This window comes from Palaemon carinicauda, chromosome 13 (genome assembly GCF_036898095.1).
Source record: "Palaemon carinicauda isolate YSFRI2023 chromosome 13, ASM3689809v2, whole genome shotgun sequence".
Lineage (NCBI taxonomy): Eukaryota > Metazoa > Arthropoda > Malacostraca > Decapoda > Palaemonidae > Palaemon > Palaemon carinicauda.
In genome coordinates, this window is record NC_090737.1 from 127,993,026 (window position 1) to 128,014,611 (window position 21,586).

The 21,586-nt window shown below is 36.7% G+C and overlaps 1 protein-coding gene across 3 annotated transcripts in view; it reads left to right on the forward strand.

Annotated features, from left to right (window-relative positions):
* Positions 1-21,586, forward strand: part of LOC137652422 (uncharacterized) — a 94,721-nt gene that overhangs the window by 52,407 nt on the left and 20,728 nt on the right. For all 3 annotated transcript variants that reach the window (XM_068385823.1, XM_068385824.1, XM_068385825.1), the window contains exons 3-5: positions 3,460-3,576; positions 14,601-14,671; positions 20,701-20,769. In XM_068385823.1, coding sequence (XP_068241924.1) covers positions 3,460-3,576; positions 14,601-14,671; positions 20,701-20,769 — 257 coding nt within the window. The remainder of the gene's footprint in view (positions 1-3,459; positions 3,577-14,600; positions 14,672-20,700; positions 20,770-21,586) is intronic.

Genomic DNA, 21,586 nt, shown 5'->3' on the forward strand with positions numbered 1-21,586 from the left:
GAATGTGTAAAATATACAGGTAAGTCCTTAAAGGGAAGCATGAGATTTTATAGACACATCTCCGCATATCAAGTTCTCTCAAAGAAATTTAAATTGAGTGAATTATGTGATGAAAATAAAGATTATCTCCACAAGTTATGAACTTGGAACTGAGTAATGATGGTTTAGTGAAGATGAAATAAAAAAGGCAAGTGAAGACCAAGTAGCAAATGATGGCAAACCAGGAAGAAGACTGTGGCGTAAAAACTACAGAACCAAGAAGCCTTTGATAGAAAGTTGCTTCAAGCTTCATGTTCCACAGAAGTTAAAAAGGAACTAGAGTATAATAGTACAGAGAGGCTCACCAATGTTTACAATATGGCTACCAATCACATTAGCTGCTATAAGACAACATATCTGAGGAGTAATAAAGCACTTTGCCAATCTTACTCGATTCTTACTACAAGAAATGATTCAGACTTAGTAAACTCACATCCAGCACCATGCGTGTCATCTTCCATAGTAGGTGTCTGTCCATTATCTGCCTCATCCGCGTGAACTGTTAGAAAGGTACTCCACAAATATCCTGTCGGGTACCATTTGTAATGATAATTATTGATACACATTGTTGAGTTATCATTGTTGTTATAGTATAGTATTATTAATTCTCTCTCTCTCTCTCTCTCTCTCTCTCTCTCTCTCTCTCTCTCTCTCTCTCTCTCTCTCTCTCTCTCTCTCATTGTTGAGTTATCATTATTATTACAGTATAGTATTAATTCTCTCTCTCTCTCTCTCTCTCTCTCTCTCTCTCTCTCTCTCTCTCTCTCTCTCTCTCTCTCTCTCATTGTTGAGTTATCATCAAAAGTTATTGTATGTTATTGTTGTTACTGTTATTACTATTTATAATAATAATTATATAAATAATGATAGAGATTAAATAAATGATAATGTTTCTGTGTGTTGTGTTTTACAGAAAGTGTAATATTGAAATTGGAAGTTTTTTTAAAGTGTTACTTTTTTGGTTACTGGAATCAGTTCCAGTATAAATCCCCCGGCTCAGACTCCAACCACTTGTAGATTATTATTGGAGATGGAAAGCTCTATTTATATTGGCTGAAAATCTTTATTGAAGTTGAAAAAAACAAATTCTGTTAATCTATCCTCAAATTACCTAATGAAACCAGCCACTAAAGTACAGTAGTAGTTCACCTTTAGGGAAACAGCAGAACCTTTGGTAAATTGAATCTGAATAATTTTCTTCAAATATTGAATTGGCCTCTGAAGGGAAATGGTACCATTACAGTTTGGAAAAGCAACAGGTGGAAATTTTTTTGCAAGATTTTTCAATTTGATCAAAGAAGTGGAAATCTATGACTGTTCATTGAAACTACTAAAGAAGAAAACTGCTATTCCTGCTGATCAGGAGTTATTAGTGATGTACTCTAGAATAGTAAATGTAATGTTACTTGCCCAAATTACCATTGAAAAAATATCAAATTAGATAGAAGGGCTTCTGTGAAGGAACATCTCATGGAAGTAAATTTTATTCATAAGAAAGTCATTAAGCTATTTTTCTATTATATGTCTTGTTCTTTTGGTACAGCACTTAACACATCCCAAAGCTTTCATGTGGTGAAATAGACATTGACTTTACATACAGTATACGCTTACAAGTCTTTCAAGGTAATCTGGAAGAGAAATTCTCTTGTTCAATAGAAGTGTCAAATCAAAGAAGGTTTTTAAGAAGAACATTAAGAGACAAGTCACCTATTGGGTGATAGAAAAAAATATAGTGAGTGGTTGATCATTATCCAAAGAATTTGCCCTAAATTATTTTTTTTTTTTTTTTTTGTTGAATAGGTTGTGATCAAAGAATGGCAATATGGAGTGGGAGAAGGTTACATTACAAGTGAAGTTACAAAGAAATTTGTGAAACAACTGGAAAACTAATTGAGATTTTAATGGTTGAAGTGTTTTGAATGCTCTATAGAAATGAGTGAAAAGCCGGTTTTTAGAAAAGTTCCTAGTGTAGAAGCAGGAGGAGGAGGAAAGGACGTATGAGGGATAAAGAAATAGAAAAATTTCATTGATGAAGATTTAGACATGATGGAAAGGAAAATATGAAAAAAAGGATAATAATCGTAATACGTCATTTCCTCATAAACTTTTGCCTAGTACATATCATCATGTGCCTGTTCATCATGATTTCACGGACCTTACAATGAGTGTTACTCTGGCTACTTCGCTGCTTTTCCAACTGACTGACTAATCTATGCCATGACGTGTTGAGACGATTCCAGTCTTTAAGTCTCAGTCAGTTTTCAGATCAGTGGACTTAATATCCCCGTACACCCCTCGTGGGCACCCACGTCACGATTCGTAGCATTCTATATTCACATGCCACATCTCTTCAGATTATCCATATCAGTGTATATTTCTGCTGCAAAGAGTAGTGACAGACCTTATGAACACTGATGATTACTGTTGCAACTCAAGCCCAAAATTACTTGATCAGAGATTGTCGTATATAGAGAAGGATGGTTTGTGACTGCTTCTAACAACACCTATATCAATATTGTATTGTAATTCTTGAAAATTGACAATTAAATATGTAAAAACTGCTCGACAACCTTCAGGAAATACAACAGGAAAACGTTGGGTTGCTAGCAGTTGAATGACTGATTAGAAAAGTTGATGGCTCTTATGTTCAACCATTTGAATTGAGATTATGATGTTCTTGGTTCCACATAATCAAGAAAAGGCATTCATGCATTGTAAGATTACTTGTTATGTAACTCCTTGAAATTGATAATTTGTAAAGCATAACCAAAAATTATCAACCTCCAGGAAGTACATGATCTACAAGGTAACATTAATGTACATAATTAGCAAGCAGTTATTGCCTTTCAGTTTTAACAGGCTCTTTGTACTGTAATCACTCGCTTTTTTCCTCATCATTGAATCACATCCTTCCGGAATAGTTTCACCTTGTGCAACTGTATAAAGAAGAGGGTTCAATGTCTTGCTGACTTAATAAAAGAATAAGCTAGTGGTGTAATTCCTTAAAGTTGGTAATTTTTCAATCTGAAATAGAAACTACCAACCTTCAGGAAATACACTCCACGAAAACATTTGCGTTGTGTCAGTCTGGATGGAGAGGAGGGTCAGTGGACTTCTCATTTAACTAGTTGAATGAAGAGTATTATGTTCTTGAATTCGTATAATGACAAAGAAAACCAGTCTTGCACCATCAGCTGCAACATTGAAGGGAATATGAGCTACAAACACAAGTACAGTATGTCTGTTGTGTAACTCCTCGAAGTTGATAATTCATAGCGGACTCAGTAATTATCAACTTCCAGGAAGTACACCCTATATAAAGAAATATTAATATACAGCATTAGAAAATTGTCACTGCTATTCTGTTTTCTGCCTTGGAGAGATAATCCCATTTCAAGTGATATCATTGAATTCTACCAGGTAGCAGACCATCGAGGTACGATGCTCAGAATTCAAAAGAAGTGGACTGGAAAGATATGAAATACCAAGAGGAGGAATTGGATCCCATGTGGCTTGAAGAAGAACATCAGAGATTAGGTAAGCTCATTTTGATTTTATTACTTTATAGAATTGCTGTAACCAAAATATAAATACTTTTTTATAATGCTATATTCAATCTCAATTTGTTATTTATCATATTATGCTTAGTATTTTATTTTTAACTATAGATATTGTTTTATAGAGTAACCTAATTAATGAGGATCTTTGTGAATAGATAATTTTTGGGGCTTTTGAAACTGATTGGCATATGATCATGTACAATAGGTACTACAATGCAACTGGAATGATTCATTAAGACTTCCTATTTGGAAAAGCTCTTTATTAGTAATAACTTCCCATTGACTTATTATGTAAAGAGATACATTCCAGGTGATTCCCTGATCCACACTTCATGACTTTTATCAATACATCTTTATAGATTAAATACATTATACTTTATCTTATTTGAAAAATTAAACAAAATGTGAATCTGGAAAAGGTAGATTGAATTATAAAAGTGCTTATTGTATTAGTGATGCTATGGGATAGCTTATAGGGTGTCGGATATTTTTCAAAAGGCTAATTAAGACACGAGGGAATAAATAGTTTTCTTTTAGGAAATATGAGTTTCATCCACTCGTGACTGTATTTTAAATTATCCTTCTCTCGATTGGACCATATCTAATTAACCTTTGTATATATAGTAAATATAAATCTATCGAAAGATTTTGGTAAAGGATACTGTAATATAACTACTATACATTATGGTCAGTGTTCAAGCCAAACATTTATCAACAGTTTCTCCCTTCCCCTCTATTTAGAGGATAGTGGTGCTGCAGTTTATATTAGTTTAGCACTATCAGCTCATGATAAAGAGAGTTGGGTTAAGACAAGCTCAAGTAGGTTGGCCAAGGCACCAGCAACCAGTTGAGATACTACCGCTAGAGAGTTATTAGGTCCTTTGACTTGCTAGACAGTACTACATTGGATCCCTCTCTCTGGTTACGGTTCGTTCATCTTTGCTGATACATACACAGAATAGTCTGGCCTATTCTTTACACATTCTCCTCTTTCCTCATACACTTGACAACACTGAAATTATCAAACAATTCTTATTCTCTCAAGAGGTTAACTACTGCACTGTAATTATTCAGTGGCCACTTTCCTCTTGGTAAGGGTGGAAATTACTCTTTAGCAATGGTAAGCAGCTCTTCAAGGAGGACACTCCAAAATCAAACCATTGTTCTCTGGTCTTGGGTAGTGCCCCATAACCTCTGTACCACGGTCTTCCACTGTCTTGGGTTAGAGATCTCTAGCTTGAGGGTACACCCGGGCACACTATTCTATCTTGTTTCTCCTCCTCCTTGCTATTTTGAAGATTTTATTCTCTTGTAATTTTCAAGTTTTTATAGTTTATATGTGGAAGATTTATTTTAATGTTATTATTCTTGAACTTCTCTTGTAGTTTTTCCTTATTTCCTTTCCTCACAGGGCTATATTCCCTGTTGGAGCCCTTGGGCTTGTTAGCCTCCTGCTTTTCCAACAAGGGTTGTAGCTTAGCAAGTAATAATGATAATAATAATAATAGTAATAATAATATTAATAGGGCAATAGGAATTTTGTCCCTCTGGTACACTGCACAGTACACAGTATAATTACGGTACTTAGAAATCGCTTTAATATTCACAGTGTATTCAGTTAATGAAAATTGCAGGTATTATAGCGGAATGCCGTTAAATGCCCTGCACAGGATCACCCCACTGACACTTATATAGAATGTGCTTTTCCAGTTGGAACAATTGTTTTCCCGGCTTTCTCATTAGCAGGTAGTTTTCAAGCGTTGCTGACGAGAATTTTGTTGGTAATCTTGGATTTTATGGATTTTAATTTTAATTATACTTTTAATTCTTGAGGAGCTAATTTTAAAAACCAAACCTTGAAAATGGATTCTCTAATTGTGCAAGTTCAATCTTTTGCAAATCTTTTATGGGTGGGTGTTTTTATTCATAGTTGCACATTCAGTACTGCATTCCCTGGCAGCCAGTCAATAAGGCCTTCAACTTGGGTAGCAAGATTCCCTAGCATAGAATGTCAATATGTGAAGAAAGTTAAGAAATAGCAATAGATCTGGATGTAGTAAAGATGGAATGAATTGCCAACAATGGCAATCAGAAATAAAAGATGGCATTGGACATTGATTTTAACAGCAGTATAGTAGTCCTGGTGCTTATAAACAGTCAAGGGTTGTGGTGGCTGATGTGGTAACATCCCTGACTGGTGGATGCCAGACTGAGGTTTGAGTCCCGCTCAAACTCGTTAGTTTCTTTGGTCGCTGCAACCTCACCATCCTTGTGTGCTAAGGAAGGGGAGTGTGGGGGAGCCTATAGGTCTATCTTGTGAGTTATCAGCAGCCATTGCCTGGCCCTCCTTGATCCTAGCTTGGGTGCTGATCATATGTATATATGGTCAGTCTCTAGGGCATTGTCCTGCTTGATAGGGCAATGTCACTGTCCCTTGCTTCTACCATTCATGAGTGGCCTTTAAACCTTTAAGTGTATAATAGAATGATTGCCACATTGTTTAAAGAGTTTGGCAACTTCATATAGTATTACTGTACAACTATTCCATGGTTATATCAATAACTATCTGTTTTGATGGCATATTAGTGAATAAAATTATCACAGAGTCAGACTTGAAGTTTTCAAATGATCGGTAGGAAAATTATATGAAGAATGGCATAGTAAAACTAAGATTCTGTAAAGATAGAAAGAAAAGGAGATTTTGCACTTGTGAAACCAAGTGGTAAGATGAAAATTAAAAATAAATTGGCAGATTCCATCTAAAACTAGGCCATCTACATAGTAGCATGAGAGAGAACTGAATTACTCTCTCTCCAGAGCTGCCAGTGATGCTCTGAGACATATATTCCAGAGAATTAATAATGTCAATAGCATAAATCTTGAAGCAGTGCATTCATGTATAAGGATAGAGCAACCATCATATATTTGGAGGAGCCGGGCCCAAAGAATGTTTTATAAGAGAAGGGCTGCAAATAACATCCATGCAATCTCACAAGCAATACTTAATTTTCCAGCCTTAAAGTGCTTCCTTAGAGAAGGCTTGTAACTTGAGGTAACTTTGAATATGGTCATTTGGATTATGATGAATTACAGTATGATTTGTGCAAAGGGACAATAATGGAAGTACATTAATATGAGACTGCCAGATAAGGGCTTTGATTTTTTAAAAAGTTGAATTGTATCCCTCATATTATTCACCATTTAATAATTCTTCTAGATTTCGCAATAGAACGTGGCTACACTATAGTCCATTTCTTTTAGCGATTCATATTTGCACCGACTCGCAACGGTGCCCTTTTAGCTTGGGAAAGTTTCCTGGTCGCTGATCGGTTAGAATTATCTTGTCCAACCAATCAGCGATCAGGAAACTTTTCCGAGCTAAAAGGGCACCGCTGCGAGTCGGTGCAAATATGACTCGCTTAAAGAAATGGACTATAGTTGGGTTTAGTTTTGCTTTTCAAGGTACTTAATTGAGACTGAAATATACAATTCAAAGCGATAAAATTGAGACATGTATCCTACTTTAGAAGGTAGTCCAGATTTCAAACACTAAAAGCAAATGAAGACTTAATGAGTGATTTTGTTGTTACATTAAAAAAACTCGCCCTTGATGAATTCTTATATTTTTATCCGGATAAATTCTGAATATTTGGTTAAAAAAACAACTATGAAGAAACATCTTTTTTTTTAGAACAATACTACTGTGTTCACACTGATAAATGCTAAAAATAGGCTCTCCAAGCTAACAGTTATTATATAGCCTAGCATCTGTGAGAAGTGTCTTACATACAGCACTATTAGCTCTTCCATGGATATCTTTATAGCATCTAATCTTAGAAAGAGGTCTGCACTGCCTTTCACTTTTAGTCACTGTCTTGGCATAACTGAATGTGTAGGACAGCAGAGAAGAATAACAAAGCAAGCAAGTAAGCTTATCCCTGGGTCCAGGTTCTGTTCATCAACTTTCTTATCTATGAGTAGGCCTCTAGGCTGCCAGGAAAAGGGGTTGAGATGTTATTGGAAGAGACAGGTTAGTTTACCGCTATTGAACATAGACAGGATCTGAACATCACTATGAAGGGGTTTTGACACTTAATAATGGCTCTTGGACCTAAGCTCTTAAACGTCTTGAGCTGATACAGCCGAGCTTTCATAACTCTATGTAGCCTCTTAAAAACCTCACTGGCTTGAAACTCAAGAGGTTTTAGTTGGAGAATAAGTGAGAGTTATAATAGTAGAGGGTTTGTTGCTAGAAAAGCAAAGCCTGAATGAGCTCTTATCTTCACTATTGCTAGTTGGGCAAATTTCCCAACCTTTCCAAGCCCCTCTTCTATTTCTATATAAGGGTAATCATCGTTAATATTCAGCAAACTTACTCATGTAATCCAATGACCATCCTAAACATGCGTCACAACTATCATCTCTATTGCAGTCCTTGTCTATGCATTTCAAGCAAGTAAAGGGCTTTTTTTAAGTTCCCCAATTTTCTGCCAATACCCTTTGGTTAGACTATACACTTTTGTCGCGGGTGAAGAATCATTGGATGATTTATCTGATATTTTTCCAAGTCAAATCAATAAACTCATCCAATGATAAAGAAAATAACAATAACAAATAAGTATACCACTAATTAACAGATTAGTCAGCTGAATAATCTTCATCTTAACATATCGACACTGTCTAGAAACTGTCTTTTCTCCTCACTAGGTAGATAGAAAATGAGGTACATATTGGTTACCGTTGTTTACTTGTTTGGGACGGTATGTAGGGGGGCAACAATATTGTATTGTAGTTTTTTTAATTTTCACTTACTAACTCTAAAATGCTAGTTTGGAAGATATAAAAATTACCTTTTTACCCGAGTCCAGATTCACATTTAAGCCAGTTATTCCCTGTTGGGATTTTTATTATTTTCACTCTTCCAAGTTATTACTGTTCCTAATTAAAAGAAAATTTTTAATAGTATGCTGATAGTATTGTATATTGAAACTAGAAATTCTAGATAACATTGTTATTGGACACAGCCTCAAGGTTACTTTCCCACGTGTAGTATTCTTGGGATATTTCTTCCTACCATTTAGAAATTGCACAATGTAGAAATATACTGTACAGTATATATATAGGATGAATGATATATTTGTTCTGTAAAACCCTGTCAATCATGTACTGTATTGCCTTATTTCCATGCGAGAAATCCCAGTTAATCAACCCGTGATAGGAATGTTGATGCTCCATATTACTATTTTTTTTGTGAGACTTTTTATTGTATTGTAAACACCTCCATGCCACTCTCACAATTTACCTTTGTTCCGACACTAAATACAAACCTTTTCACTATTTATAGGGATTATACTTTAGCGATGTGTAACTACCCTACAGCCAGTTAGCGCGGGGCTAACCGGGATAGCCGGCTACCCTGCTCACACACCTGTGTCTCGCCACTTTTTACTTTTGGCTCAGTGAGAGTAGACGGTCATCTCTCTCTCTGCTCCACTCTTTTAATGGCCTTTGACTTTTCTTATGTTTTACTTACTTATATGTATATATATATATAAGTATTACACATCTTTGAATATATATATATATATATACATACATACATATACCAAAGGCACTTCCCCCAATTTTGGGGGGTAGCCGACAACAACAAGAAACAAAACAAAAAGGGGACCTCTACTCTCTACGTTCCTCCAGCCTAACCAGGGACTCAGCCGAGTTCAGCTGGTACTGCTAGGGTGCCACAGCCCAACCTCCCACATTTCCACCACAGATGAAGCTTCATACTGCTGAGTCCCCTACTGCTGCTACCTCCGCGGTCATCTAAGGCACCGGAGGAAGCAGCAGGGCCTACCGGAACTGCGTCACAATCGCTCGCCATTCATTCCTATTTCTAGCACGCTCTCTTGCCTCTCTCACATCTATCCTCCTATCACCCAGAGCTTTCTTCACACCATCCATCCACCCAAACCTTGGCCTTCCTCTTGTACTTCTCCCATCAACTCTTGCATTCATCACCTTCTTTAGCAGACAGCCATTTTCCATTCTCTCAACATGGCCAAACCACCTCAACACATTCATATCCACTCTAGCCGCTAACTCATTTCTTACACCCGTTCTCACCCTCACCACTTCGTTCCTAACCCTATCTACTCGAGATACACCAGCCATACTCCTCAGACACTTCATCTCAAACACATTCAATTTCTGTCTCTCCATCACTTTCATTCCCCACAACTCCGATCCATACATCACAGTTGGTACAATCACTTTCTCATATAGAACTCTCTTTACATTCATGCCCAATCCTCTATTTTTTACTACTCCCTTAACTGCCCCCAACACTTTGCAACCTTCATTCACTCTCTGACGTACATCTGCTTCCACTCCACCATTTGCTGCAACAACAGACCCCAAGTACTTAAACTGATCCACCTCCTCAAGTAACTCTCCATTCAACATGACATTCAACCTTGCACCACCTTCCCTTCTCGTACATCTCATAACCTTACTCTTACCCACATTAACTCTCAACTTCCTTCTCTCACACACCCTTCCAAATTCTGTCACTAGTCGGTCAAGCTTCTCTTCTGTGTCTGCTACCAGTACAGTATCATCCGCAAACAACAACTGATTTACCTCCCATTCATGATCATTCTCGCCTACCAGTTTTAATCCTCGTCCAAGCACTCTAGCATTCACCTCTCTCACCACTCCATCAACATACAAGTCAAACAACCACGGCGACATCACACATCCCTGTCTCAGCCCCACTCTCACCGGAAACCAATCGCTCACCTCATTTCCTATTCTAACACATGCTTTACTACCTGTGTAGAAACTTTTCACTGCTTGCAACAACCTTCCACCAACTCCATATAACCTCATCACATTCCACATTGCTTCCCTATCAACTCTATCATATGCTTTCTCCAGATCCATAAACGCAACATACACCTCCTTACCTTTTGCTAAATATTTCTCGCATATCTGCCTAACTGTAAAAATCTGATTCATACAACCCCTACCTCTTCTAAAACCACCCTGTACTTCCAAGATTGCATTCTCTGTTTTATCCTTAATCCTATTAATCAGTATTCTACCATACACTTTTCCAACTACACTCAATGTTATATATATATATATATATATATATATATATATATATATATATATATATATATATATATATATATAAATATAAATAAGTAAAACATAAGAAAAGTCAAAGGCCAGTAAAAGAGTTGCAAAGAGCATGTCTGGATACCTGCATAGACCTTCGGCGTCAGTCTACCAGGCCAAGTGGACTGTCTTCTGTGGTTGATGTTGTGGAAGGGATATCTCCCCTTGATGCTACTATTCCGGTAATAGCAGAGATCCTCGTTTACCTTCGGGAGGAAAATTTTCTCTCTGTGTCGGCAATGAAAGGCCACCACTCGTCCTTGAGCCTCACCTTTAGACTGAAAGTGGTTAACTTTTCCTCTTCACGGCATCGTCTCTCTTCATATGGAGTTTCAAGCCCACCTGCCCTCAGTTTGAATTGAGACCTCCTCCACGGAACATGGTTCCCGTCCTTTGGTCCCTGAAGGGTGTCCCCTGCGGCCCAGGACGCCAAGCAGCAGATCTTCACCTGATCTCGATGACAGGTCTCCGGCTCATGTTGGCTTTGGCCAAGAGAGTCGGCGAATCCCATGGTCCACCTTCAACGTCTCATTCATGGCAATGGGCCAGATAATACTCGACTCCGTTCCTGGCAGCTCGGATCCTAGATTCGGACCCTTCAGATTGGGAGTCCTTCTTAGTGTGACCAATGATCCAGATCAATAGGTACTATTCCAGGGAGGAACTTGATGTGGTAACTTGAGAGAACTACAGGAGTTCACCCCCGAGTGTCAGCTCTCTTAGTCAGCTCACTGAAGGTCGAGAAGGATCGCCAAGAACACGTTCTCGCCTTGGATTCACAAGTTCGTGGACCGGGCATTGAATCCTGATCCTTCTCCTCAATAGAGGAGACCTAGAACTCATAACGTTAGGGGCAGGAGTACGTCCCTAGCATTTAAGAAACTGCTCTGTGATGCTAGCCCTGACAGCGGGTGTGTAGAAGTGTCAAACGACCACCGCCCACTTCCTGCAAGATGTGACCCACAGGAACATGGAGACATTCTCCCATGGCCCTGTGGTGGCTACACAATAAATGGTTTAAATACTTCAGGCTCCTTGATGGACAAGTAGCAGATGGTGGAGGGCATAGTTTAACCAGCGTGATTAAGTCTGGGATAAATGATAAGGAATGACTGGCTCTTTCTTCCTTTCATGTTCCCCCTGTGGGGGAACAGCCCCTACGGTACTCTGCAAAGCTGGCCTCCGTGGTCTGCTGGTCAAACTTATTTTCCTTGTGTAACCTGGTATAGAGATATACTTGTTACATCTATGGTTGATTAAAAAATTCCTTCGTTTATGAGAATTCTTATCTAGACTGGTTACACTGCTAGTATCACATAATCACACAGATTGCTCTGGCCACCAACCATGCTTTGCACGAATTTAACAAGGTGTCAGGGTTTTTCCCTGTTATGTACAGGAAAATCCCTTGTTAAATACCAACTAGTTGGTTTGGACTTCCACCCTCCTAATGGGTAAATCATCCCTATAAATAGCGAAATGGTTTGTTTTTAGTGTCGGAACAAATAGCAAATTTGAAAGTAATTTCTATCTATCCTAACAATACAAACCTTAATCTATTTATACAAATTGGTCCGTCATCACCTGTCCCCCCAATAAGTCCTACCTTCAATAAAAAGTGATAAGACGACACAGGTTTGTGTGTGTGAGCTAGCTAGTTACCCCTTCTACCCACCTGCTAACTAGTGGTAGGGTAGTTGCACCTCGCTAAAAGTCTGATGGCTAGTCTTCCAACTTTGCTGAAAGTATAATCCCTATAAACACCTCAAGGTTTGTATCGTTAGGAAAAATATAAATTAGTTTCAAATTTATCATTTTAAAATAGTTTTTACTATGGGTCTGTGATAGATTAGGTGATTTAGGATATCCTGTAGTGGCATGAGAAAGACAGTCTTTGAAGGTTAGGTTCCTAAATTCCTCCTGAGCCAGAGGTCTTTACGTCTATGGAGATGTTGAGCCAGGGTTTGAGTATCTATATCCTGGACAGTCAAGTACAGGCTTGTGTGGTTATTGGTGAAATAGTTCAAGCTGTCCCCCTTGTCCTCTGAGCAATTGCTGCATTTTTGAAGATTGCAGTTCTATATTATGTTTTAAGTGTTTGACTGTTACTACCCACCTCAAGAATCAGTGCGGCACCTATTCTAAGTTACTGTGCTGTCTAGGTATGCAGGTTTTATTGGGGAGGGAAAGAGAAGCACTCTGGTTTCCATTATCGTAAGGCTAATTCGAAGGTCTAAAAAGCCGGTTGCTGACACTCTGATTAGAAGGATTGAGATCCTCATTTCATAATGGTCACTCAGATGTTTTTAAGGTGATTTGGCAGTTGTGGGTAAACCTTGTCATTGATACTTTTGCATCATTGTAGGCTCCATGTGTATTGCTCTCCTCATCGTAATGTGACTGCTTTGGCAATTGATTCGATGTTAAATGTATGGAATGGACTGGATGGCCATGCTTTGCTTCCCTTACTGGAGAAATATGAGTTAGTGCAATTTGACTTTCATAACCTTGATTCTTTCTCAATACCAGCCATCAAAATTCAATGCGTGTCCAAGAATATACTGTACAACTATTTTGTGCATTGGAGGTTGTTTTGTTATATTTATAGATATACAGTAGCCTCATATGGTGATCCTTTTCTATTTCTTTCCTGTGTATAACTTGAATCTTGAGGCCATTCTTTGAGTTAGAACATGGAGGTAACCATTCCCCTTTTTCAGGGTTCTAGTTACAGGTTGCGAGTCTTTTTTTTCTTTTTTGGGGGGAGGAGGGAGTTTTGGTTATAGCAGCAGGACATGGTATATGTATACTGAATGAGACGGTTTATATGGACTTGTTCCTTCCTCCTATTCATAGTCTTTTCAAGTACTACAATGAAGTATGGCAAGTACATAGAATTACTTTTACTTCTTGCCCCCTGCATTAGCTAAATTTCAAGTTTCTTCTTGTGTAGCCTTGGTTACTGAGGCTTAACGTCTGATCTTACTGTACAGTATTGATATTTACCTCCGCCAACCAAGTTGGGAGTAAGTTATGTTTTTGTCCCTGTTTGTCTATTTGTTAGTGAACAACTTTCTGGCCACAATTTTAGATATGTGAAACTTTCAGGGATGAATTTTTATGTTGAGATGTGGAAGTTATTCACTGGTCAAGGTCAAGATTGACTGAATTAACCCTAACCTTAACCCTTAGTTTGCACATGGATGTCACACAGACTTCAAATACATCTACAGTCTAAATTGATTCTGGGAAGGGCAAGCTGGTTTTGAGAAATAAGCTGCTATGGTGGAGGTCTGCACTCTCCGAGTGCTTTTTTTAATTGTTTCTCATTACCCAATATCTGGGTGCCTATTTGGATGGGTGTTTCTTATTCCCTCATAAAGATTAAATGCTATCAATATATAAATGTAGCACTGGATTAGTGGACATTAATAGTATTTTTGTGACAAAGATGTTTTTGGTCCAAATCCATCCATCATGATTTAATTACATGGCTTTCCTCCCCTTGCTCATTTCACTCATGATGCACATTGGAATAAGGAGGGTTGAGAATGTTGATATACACATTTATTTATTATCTAATAGGTGAATGGGACTGGGATTTCTTGCATGGAAATAAGGTAACATGATTAAGAGTTTTGTATTAAAAAGTAATTTCGAAATATTTTTGCTACATCAAATTTTTTTTACCTTTTATGACAAGAATCCAATTATTATACATAAGTAGATTTGTTTAGAAATGAATAGATAAGCATAATTATGATTATTGTACTTACGGGATTTTTTATTTCTCCTGACTATTATATCTTTGGTGCCATGCAGATGAACTCTATGGAGAAGGTATCGTTACTGTGAAATATACTGAGCAAAATGTTTTAGGCTACTATTGTGAGGTAAGTACATTTTGGTAATTAGCAAACATTTGACTTTCTAATATTGGGAAAGATCCTTTTAGTTTTAGATTTTTTTTTCAAGGTTATTTTTGTAATTTATTGGAAAAATGTGTAGGAGCTATAATTTTATAAGTACAGTACTGACACAATTAAATACTGTTAAGTGTATAGTACAGAATTAAGTTGGAACTTTGGTATTTAACAGTGTCTGGAAAGTTTTCTTGCTCATCTGATTTTTTAGATTATCATCTATTCAGTTTGTTTACATCTCTATTGACTAAATAATGATGACATCTGTATATTCTAATTATGTACCTGATATTTGACATGAATCTTATACAATGTAAAGCACTGAGATTGTCAGGATTGTAATCAAGAGTTGATGGTTACAACAAAAATGCTCTCAAGATAAATGAAAATAAAGCAGAATTCTGGTACTAAAGTTTCTTATTTCTATACTCACATAATGTTCATATTGCTTTCTTTCGTCTCTGGAAACTTGGAATGTTTATGTTACTCCTTAAAAGTAAGATATTTTTCTGTTTTCTTTCCTTCCAATATACTAATGCCTCTAGTAAAGCAATGAGACCAGAGTATAACGATAATAACTTGCGGCACATGTCGGATCGCTTCTACAATCGAAAGTCATCATGTGAAGACAATAACTTGTACTCCTCCACTGCAGATATCAAGTTTTTTATCTGCTTTTTACTCATTTTAGTGTTTCTTGAAATGTCTTTCGGATTTGTTAGCAATCGTTACAGTGTGTGCATAAAAATATTTTTTGGCATTATGAGCCACGTTCTCTGTCTCTTATGGTGGGGTCGTATTTTTTATTTATAGAATCTTTTGAGTAGTGTATAGTTCAGGGGAAAGTTGAAGAATGCTAGGGTACTTGTTTATAGAGGGAACAATGACCAAAATAACACACTAACCTGTAACTTTGCTATAGCCTAACAAGTTAATTTTGATAGTCATGAGCATATTAAGATTTTAACATCATTAGCTTCTTTAATGGAAGCTTAGAAGGCCATTAAACTTCAGATTCATGGTAATATTTTAGGCCTAACCTGGCCTGTTTCAAACCCTATGCTAACTCCCAAGTGGTGGCTAGGGCTTCTAGTGATCCATTCAGTAAGGATTCTGATGGTACATGAACAGGTACTTCTTGGAAGAAAAGGCAAAAAGAGAGAGAGATTTTTTTAATATACCTCGGAGAGGAGGCCGGTGATGTGTGGAAACATGCCACCAGTGGGAGAATCTGTTTTAAACCAAGTGCCGTCCCCTCTCAATATTTTTAGCTGCGTTGAGTATAGTAACATCTTTAAATCAATTAATAAAAGGCAATGATGAAGCTTAGTCTTTAAGATTATTTTTTGGAATCTAAATAAGTTACTAAAGGTACGTAGTTTATTTTGGGTAAAATAAATAATTTGAATGCCACTAACTAGTCGATGGTACAACATATTACCTCCTACTCTTTAGTTTCTCGTCGACTGATGTCTGAATTAGAGGTCTTTAAAATCATCCAGTGATTTAGATTGAATTCCATTAATTCAATTTTAACTGATAAATTGCAATACAATTAAAATTTTTCTCGGTTTTGTGTACAGTAATGTAAACATCCACCTGGTGTATTGTGTTGTTTTTGTGTATACAGTATGTTGGAATGTTGTTTACTCACGTTCCCTCTTTTTAAGTTATGTCAGCTGATAGTTGATTACTTTTGTTATGAACAACCAATTCAGATTACAACAGCGGTTTCTCTTATATTTCAACTTTCGTAATTTCAATAGTAATTACAAGTTTAAAGTAGTCCACTCAGGATTGGTAACCTTTAAAACTAGTCTTGGGTGGTTGATGAATTCATTAAACTAGATTATTACTGTCTTATCTCTTTCCTTGACTATCTCGCCTCCATCAGAGTGTGGGAATCAGCAATATGAACATCAGAAGAGTTTTGTAAAAATAGATATAATTTTGATAATCAAATTTATTTTTATACTTGCCTGATGTCCATATACATGCCACCCCCCTCTACTGAACAGTGATGTCAAGAGAATAATGACTTTGTTTAAAACTTTGAGAATTGAACAGTTGGTGGTAGTACGTTGTATCATTGACTAATTACCGGTAGTAGCCAGCAACCACTTGATGGTTTCCAAATGATCAGGCATTTTGAAAGAAGTAATGGGAAATTTTTATATTAAGGTACGCATCAACACAGCTCTAAGTAAAAGCAATATAAACATCAGGTGATTGTAAGAATAATAAATTTGATTAAAATTCAGTGTTTGGGTATTCCAGGAATTTACATTTATATAACAGCAAACACTGGAGAGCACTTCATAGTTACTCTTATACAAAGGCTAAAAAATGTAATGCTCATATTAGTATCAGTCTCCACAACGTGGCTCTATTTTAAGGGAATGGTTCAAGCAACATTGTTATTTGATACCAGTACTTGACTGGGCCTTGATTGAAGAGTAAAAGCATTAGTATTCATTGTTATAAAGAGCAAATATAAGGAAACCATTCACTTTTATACAGCAAAAGATAATGGATTGAGGAGACTTATCTAAGCAAATTTTTAAGCCCCATGTTAAGGCACCATTCTTCTTTTGCTATTGTATAATTAGGAAAGCTTTTCTGTACTTGTTATGTAACTATGAATACTATTGCTTTTGTGTGTATTCTGTCAAGGCTAAGAAACATTTTTTTTCATTTATGCATAGAAATAAGGGATCTTATTGAGTTTCATTGAAAGGGTAACCTTGTTTGCTGATTTCTAAGCATTCACTGGTACAACGAATCTTACTTTTGAAAAAAATCCTATCAATTGCAAGTGCCCTCTTGATATCAGACTTCTAAATGAATATAAGGAAATTTCTCTCGTGCCACCAACCTCCCAGCATTACTACAGACCCACTTATCTGCCATCTACTGAGAGGTGAATGAAAACAAGAGGTTCTTGGAGGAAAAAATATACCATTTATAGATTCAGATCTAACAGCCTGATGCTTTATGATTTAAGTGTCAGTTTTTGGTGTGTGGGTGGAGGATTGAGATAGTGAAATATTGACCATATCCCTTCCACTGCAAAATTCGTTGTGATGGTACATGACAAAGCTTTTGCATAGACCGAGGTTGCCATGATAATATGGGCAGAAGTCATTTCGAAGAGAAGGATGTCTGTTGATTTATACATGTTATGAAAGCCCTTATACATTTATGGAAATTTTTACAACAAAATGAGGTATTAGGTAAAGTCATATGTAGCAAGTAGTAGATGGGTGGATAAATTCAAGAGTTAAAATTTGAAAAAAAAAAAAAAGAAAAAAAAATTGAAGTAATTGTAGAATCAGGAACTGGGGATGAGTAGGCAGCTGGTGCACATCCTTCAAGATTAAGAATTTTTTGGACAAGGAAAATATGATCTCAGGCAAGTCTTCAACTGCAATGGTATTGGCCTTTTACGGAAAAAAATTCTAGCTAGAATTACATAAAGTGCAAAGCAGCCACCTAGGTACAAAGTGTGGCATTATCAGCTGACCTCAGTTCTTTGTTGCATCGCAGTGGAACGTTATAAAACCAATCACCGTTTAATGCTCCAAGAACCTGTGAGCCTTTACTGAGAATCTCAAGCAAAAGTTTTGCATTTTATGGTAATACAATGATAAAGCCTTCGTCTTTGGTATACTTTTCAAGTAGTAGTTTAATAAAAAGTTTCCTCCTGAAGTGAAAGCATGTCTTGTAAAGGAAGGTTTGCCATTCAAGGTGCTGCGTTTAATTGATAACGTTCCTGGGTTATGTAATATGAAAATATATATTTTGAATTTCTGTCGCCTAAAACAACCTCAATCCTAAAATTTCTAGATCAAAGCATTGATAAGTGTGTAATAACCTAAACTTGATATCTAAGATGAAATTAATGATGCATGTACATAAAACTTTTACGGACCTATTTATTTAAGAATTGTAATACATAGTTTATAATACTTGCCAGAGCCTATAAAAAATGTACATAGTACATTTTTTACCTATATAGTATAAATTAGCCTTTTAGATAAATAGTGAGAGAAAGAAAGGGAAGTGAACCATTAAGAAGACTATACATGTAAAAAAAAATTTGTGTAGGTATTTTATATACTGTATTAGCATTAAAACTTAGCAACCTTAGAGTTTATTGATTTCCTATTACTCGAGGGTTTCCTTAAGGACCACCAAATATAATACCTGCAGATAGGGAGGCCCAATTGTGTGTGTTTGTATAGTCAGTTCTCCGCCATTGTGCGAGTTGAGTAGCAGAGATACCCGCAGTGAGGAAAAAAAAATTTAATATTGGTGATCTAGGGTGTGTCAACTCATAACCTCACAAAACAAATGACCACTGCCTACTTGCGGTGGAATAACACCTCAATAACTCGCTGTACTACATTGTTTTCATATAGTTTCTATCACTGTATTGTAGTTATTACTTTACAAAGGTAATTGTACTTTACTAGCACAGCATCAGTATAAGGTAAGAGTCGCACAGCATTCGTACAAGATAAGACAACTCCTGAAACTAAGTCGTCGCCACGTAATCTAATGTATAAGTAATAACGAAACACTGTTCTTCCTAACAACACTCGCTGATACTTTAGTTCATATATTCTTAAATATACATAGAGTGCTATCACTATGGTCAACGTTTACAAACTTACCAATCAAGCTGTAACGGTAGGAGATGGATTGATTTCGATTCTTAAGTACAAATCCGGAATTTTAAGGGTTAAATACAGTACTCGAAGTAGAAATCAACTCTTTCTCTCTGTACAACCGAATGGATTAAAATCTGATGTTTACCCTAATTTCTATTGGTCATAGGTTCGAATCCTTGGTCAGGTATAATTATCACTAAAGGAATATTTCTCTGGTTTGTGAACCTGTTGCAGAGTGAAATTGATATTAGTGGTTATGAGTAGCTTTGAAAAAACTGAAATCATGTGTTGGTGGACTCCTTCGATCAAAGGGATTAAACCGGTGATGAAGTGTGGGACAGAGGTAGATGGAGAAAGCCGACCATAAACATCGACCCCACATAGAAGTGGGAAAAGATGTAGACAAAGAAGAAGAAGAAGTTTTAGTGGACTATTAATGGCTGACGATGATGATATGTTATACTGTGAATGCATGTGTGTGTGTGTTACTTTATTGTTGAGTGATTTCCATGAACCTAGCTCTAGGCTATATGAATTTCAAGATTTTAAGCAAACTGTTAATGAGAATTTACTTTTGCCCGCCACTTTTATTTTTATAAGTTTAGAAGAGCATAAAATATATTATTGTAGACAAAACTAACATGAAATTAGAAGACATTTATTTCTTTCCTTATCGCCATTTTATTAAATATTGATAGGAAACATCCTTTTAGTATTAACAGGGATCTTATATGAGCTAACACTTGAACCTCACATTACATAATGGTTCCTTGTGATGTCAGGGAATATGCTATTCTGATATTTTATTTTGCAACCAAAAATACTCTTGTTTTGAATACAATCTAGAAAAATATTACCATTTCTCCCTCCAAATTAATTTGTATAGTATACAGTTTAGCAGAATAGTGAACCCTTTTTTTTCCCCCATCTTGAATATATGTGCTTTTCCTTTTTAATAAAGTTTGATAATAAACGGATATATTACACGCATCCTCTCAAGACATTACATTCGTCTACTTTAACTAATGTATTGACTGCATTGACACACTAAACAAAGAGACTTTATTCTCTTGTCTTTGTCTTTCTATTTTACTCCCATAATTAATTTTTACAAAAACACTTCATTCTCATATTCTAATTACTCCATGCATATAAATTGTAGCCATTTTACCAATTTAATGTTAGACAGACTTAGATTAAGCCTTTGTATTAATTTAGAATATACAAGTATATAAGTGTCTATGATTGTTCAAAACAGGATCTTGTAATGATAAATTTGTTCACTAGTATGTTTAAGAATCAGAACTGTATTGTATTTCTTTTCAGTTATGCTTTGCTACTATGAATGCCATAAAATCCCTGGAGATGCACTGCAGTGGGATGAAGCATTTGAAGGTTAGTTACTTAATTTTTTTTAGATATTTACCTATGTAATTAAAAAAGGTTCTAGTACATACATACATATACCAAGGCACTTCCCCCAATTTTGAGGGTAGCCAACATCAACAAATGAAACAAAAACAAAAAGGGGACCTCTACTCTCTACGTTCCTCCCAGCCTGACAAGGGACTCAACCGAGTTCAGCTGGTACTGCTGGGGTGCCATAGCCCACCTTCCCCCGTTATCCACCACAGATGAAGCTTCATAATGCTGAATCCCCTACTGCTGCTACCTCCGCGGTCATCTAAGGCGCTGGAGGAAGCAGTAGGTAGGTAGGTTTTTTTTTTTTTTTTTTTTTTTTTTTTTTTTTTTTTTTTTTTTTTTTTTCCTAACCCTTACCCACATTAACCTAGATATCTCCTTCCATTCCACTACTTTACCTGTCATCCATTCACTCAGCAATAAAGCCACACCCTCTCTTGCTCTTCCCCTTTCAATCCCAGACACTCTACCAGACATTTCACCAAACATCACTTCACCCTTTCCTTTTATCTTTGTCTCACACAAGGCCAATACATCCATCCTTCTATTCCTAAACATACTTCCAATCTCACATATTTTACTCTCTATCGTACTACATCCACGCACATTCAAACACGCCAAAACTAGAGTGCGGGGAGCAGTCACTCTCCCCCAGCTCCATCTCTTTGTCGATGTCTCACAGGATTGTAGATACAGGAGAGGGGGTTCCCAGCCCCCTCGTCCCGTCCCTTTCAGTCGCCTCTTACGACACGCAGGGATAACGTTGGCGCTATTCTGATTGTTCTTATTT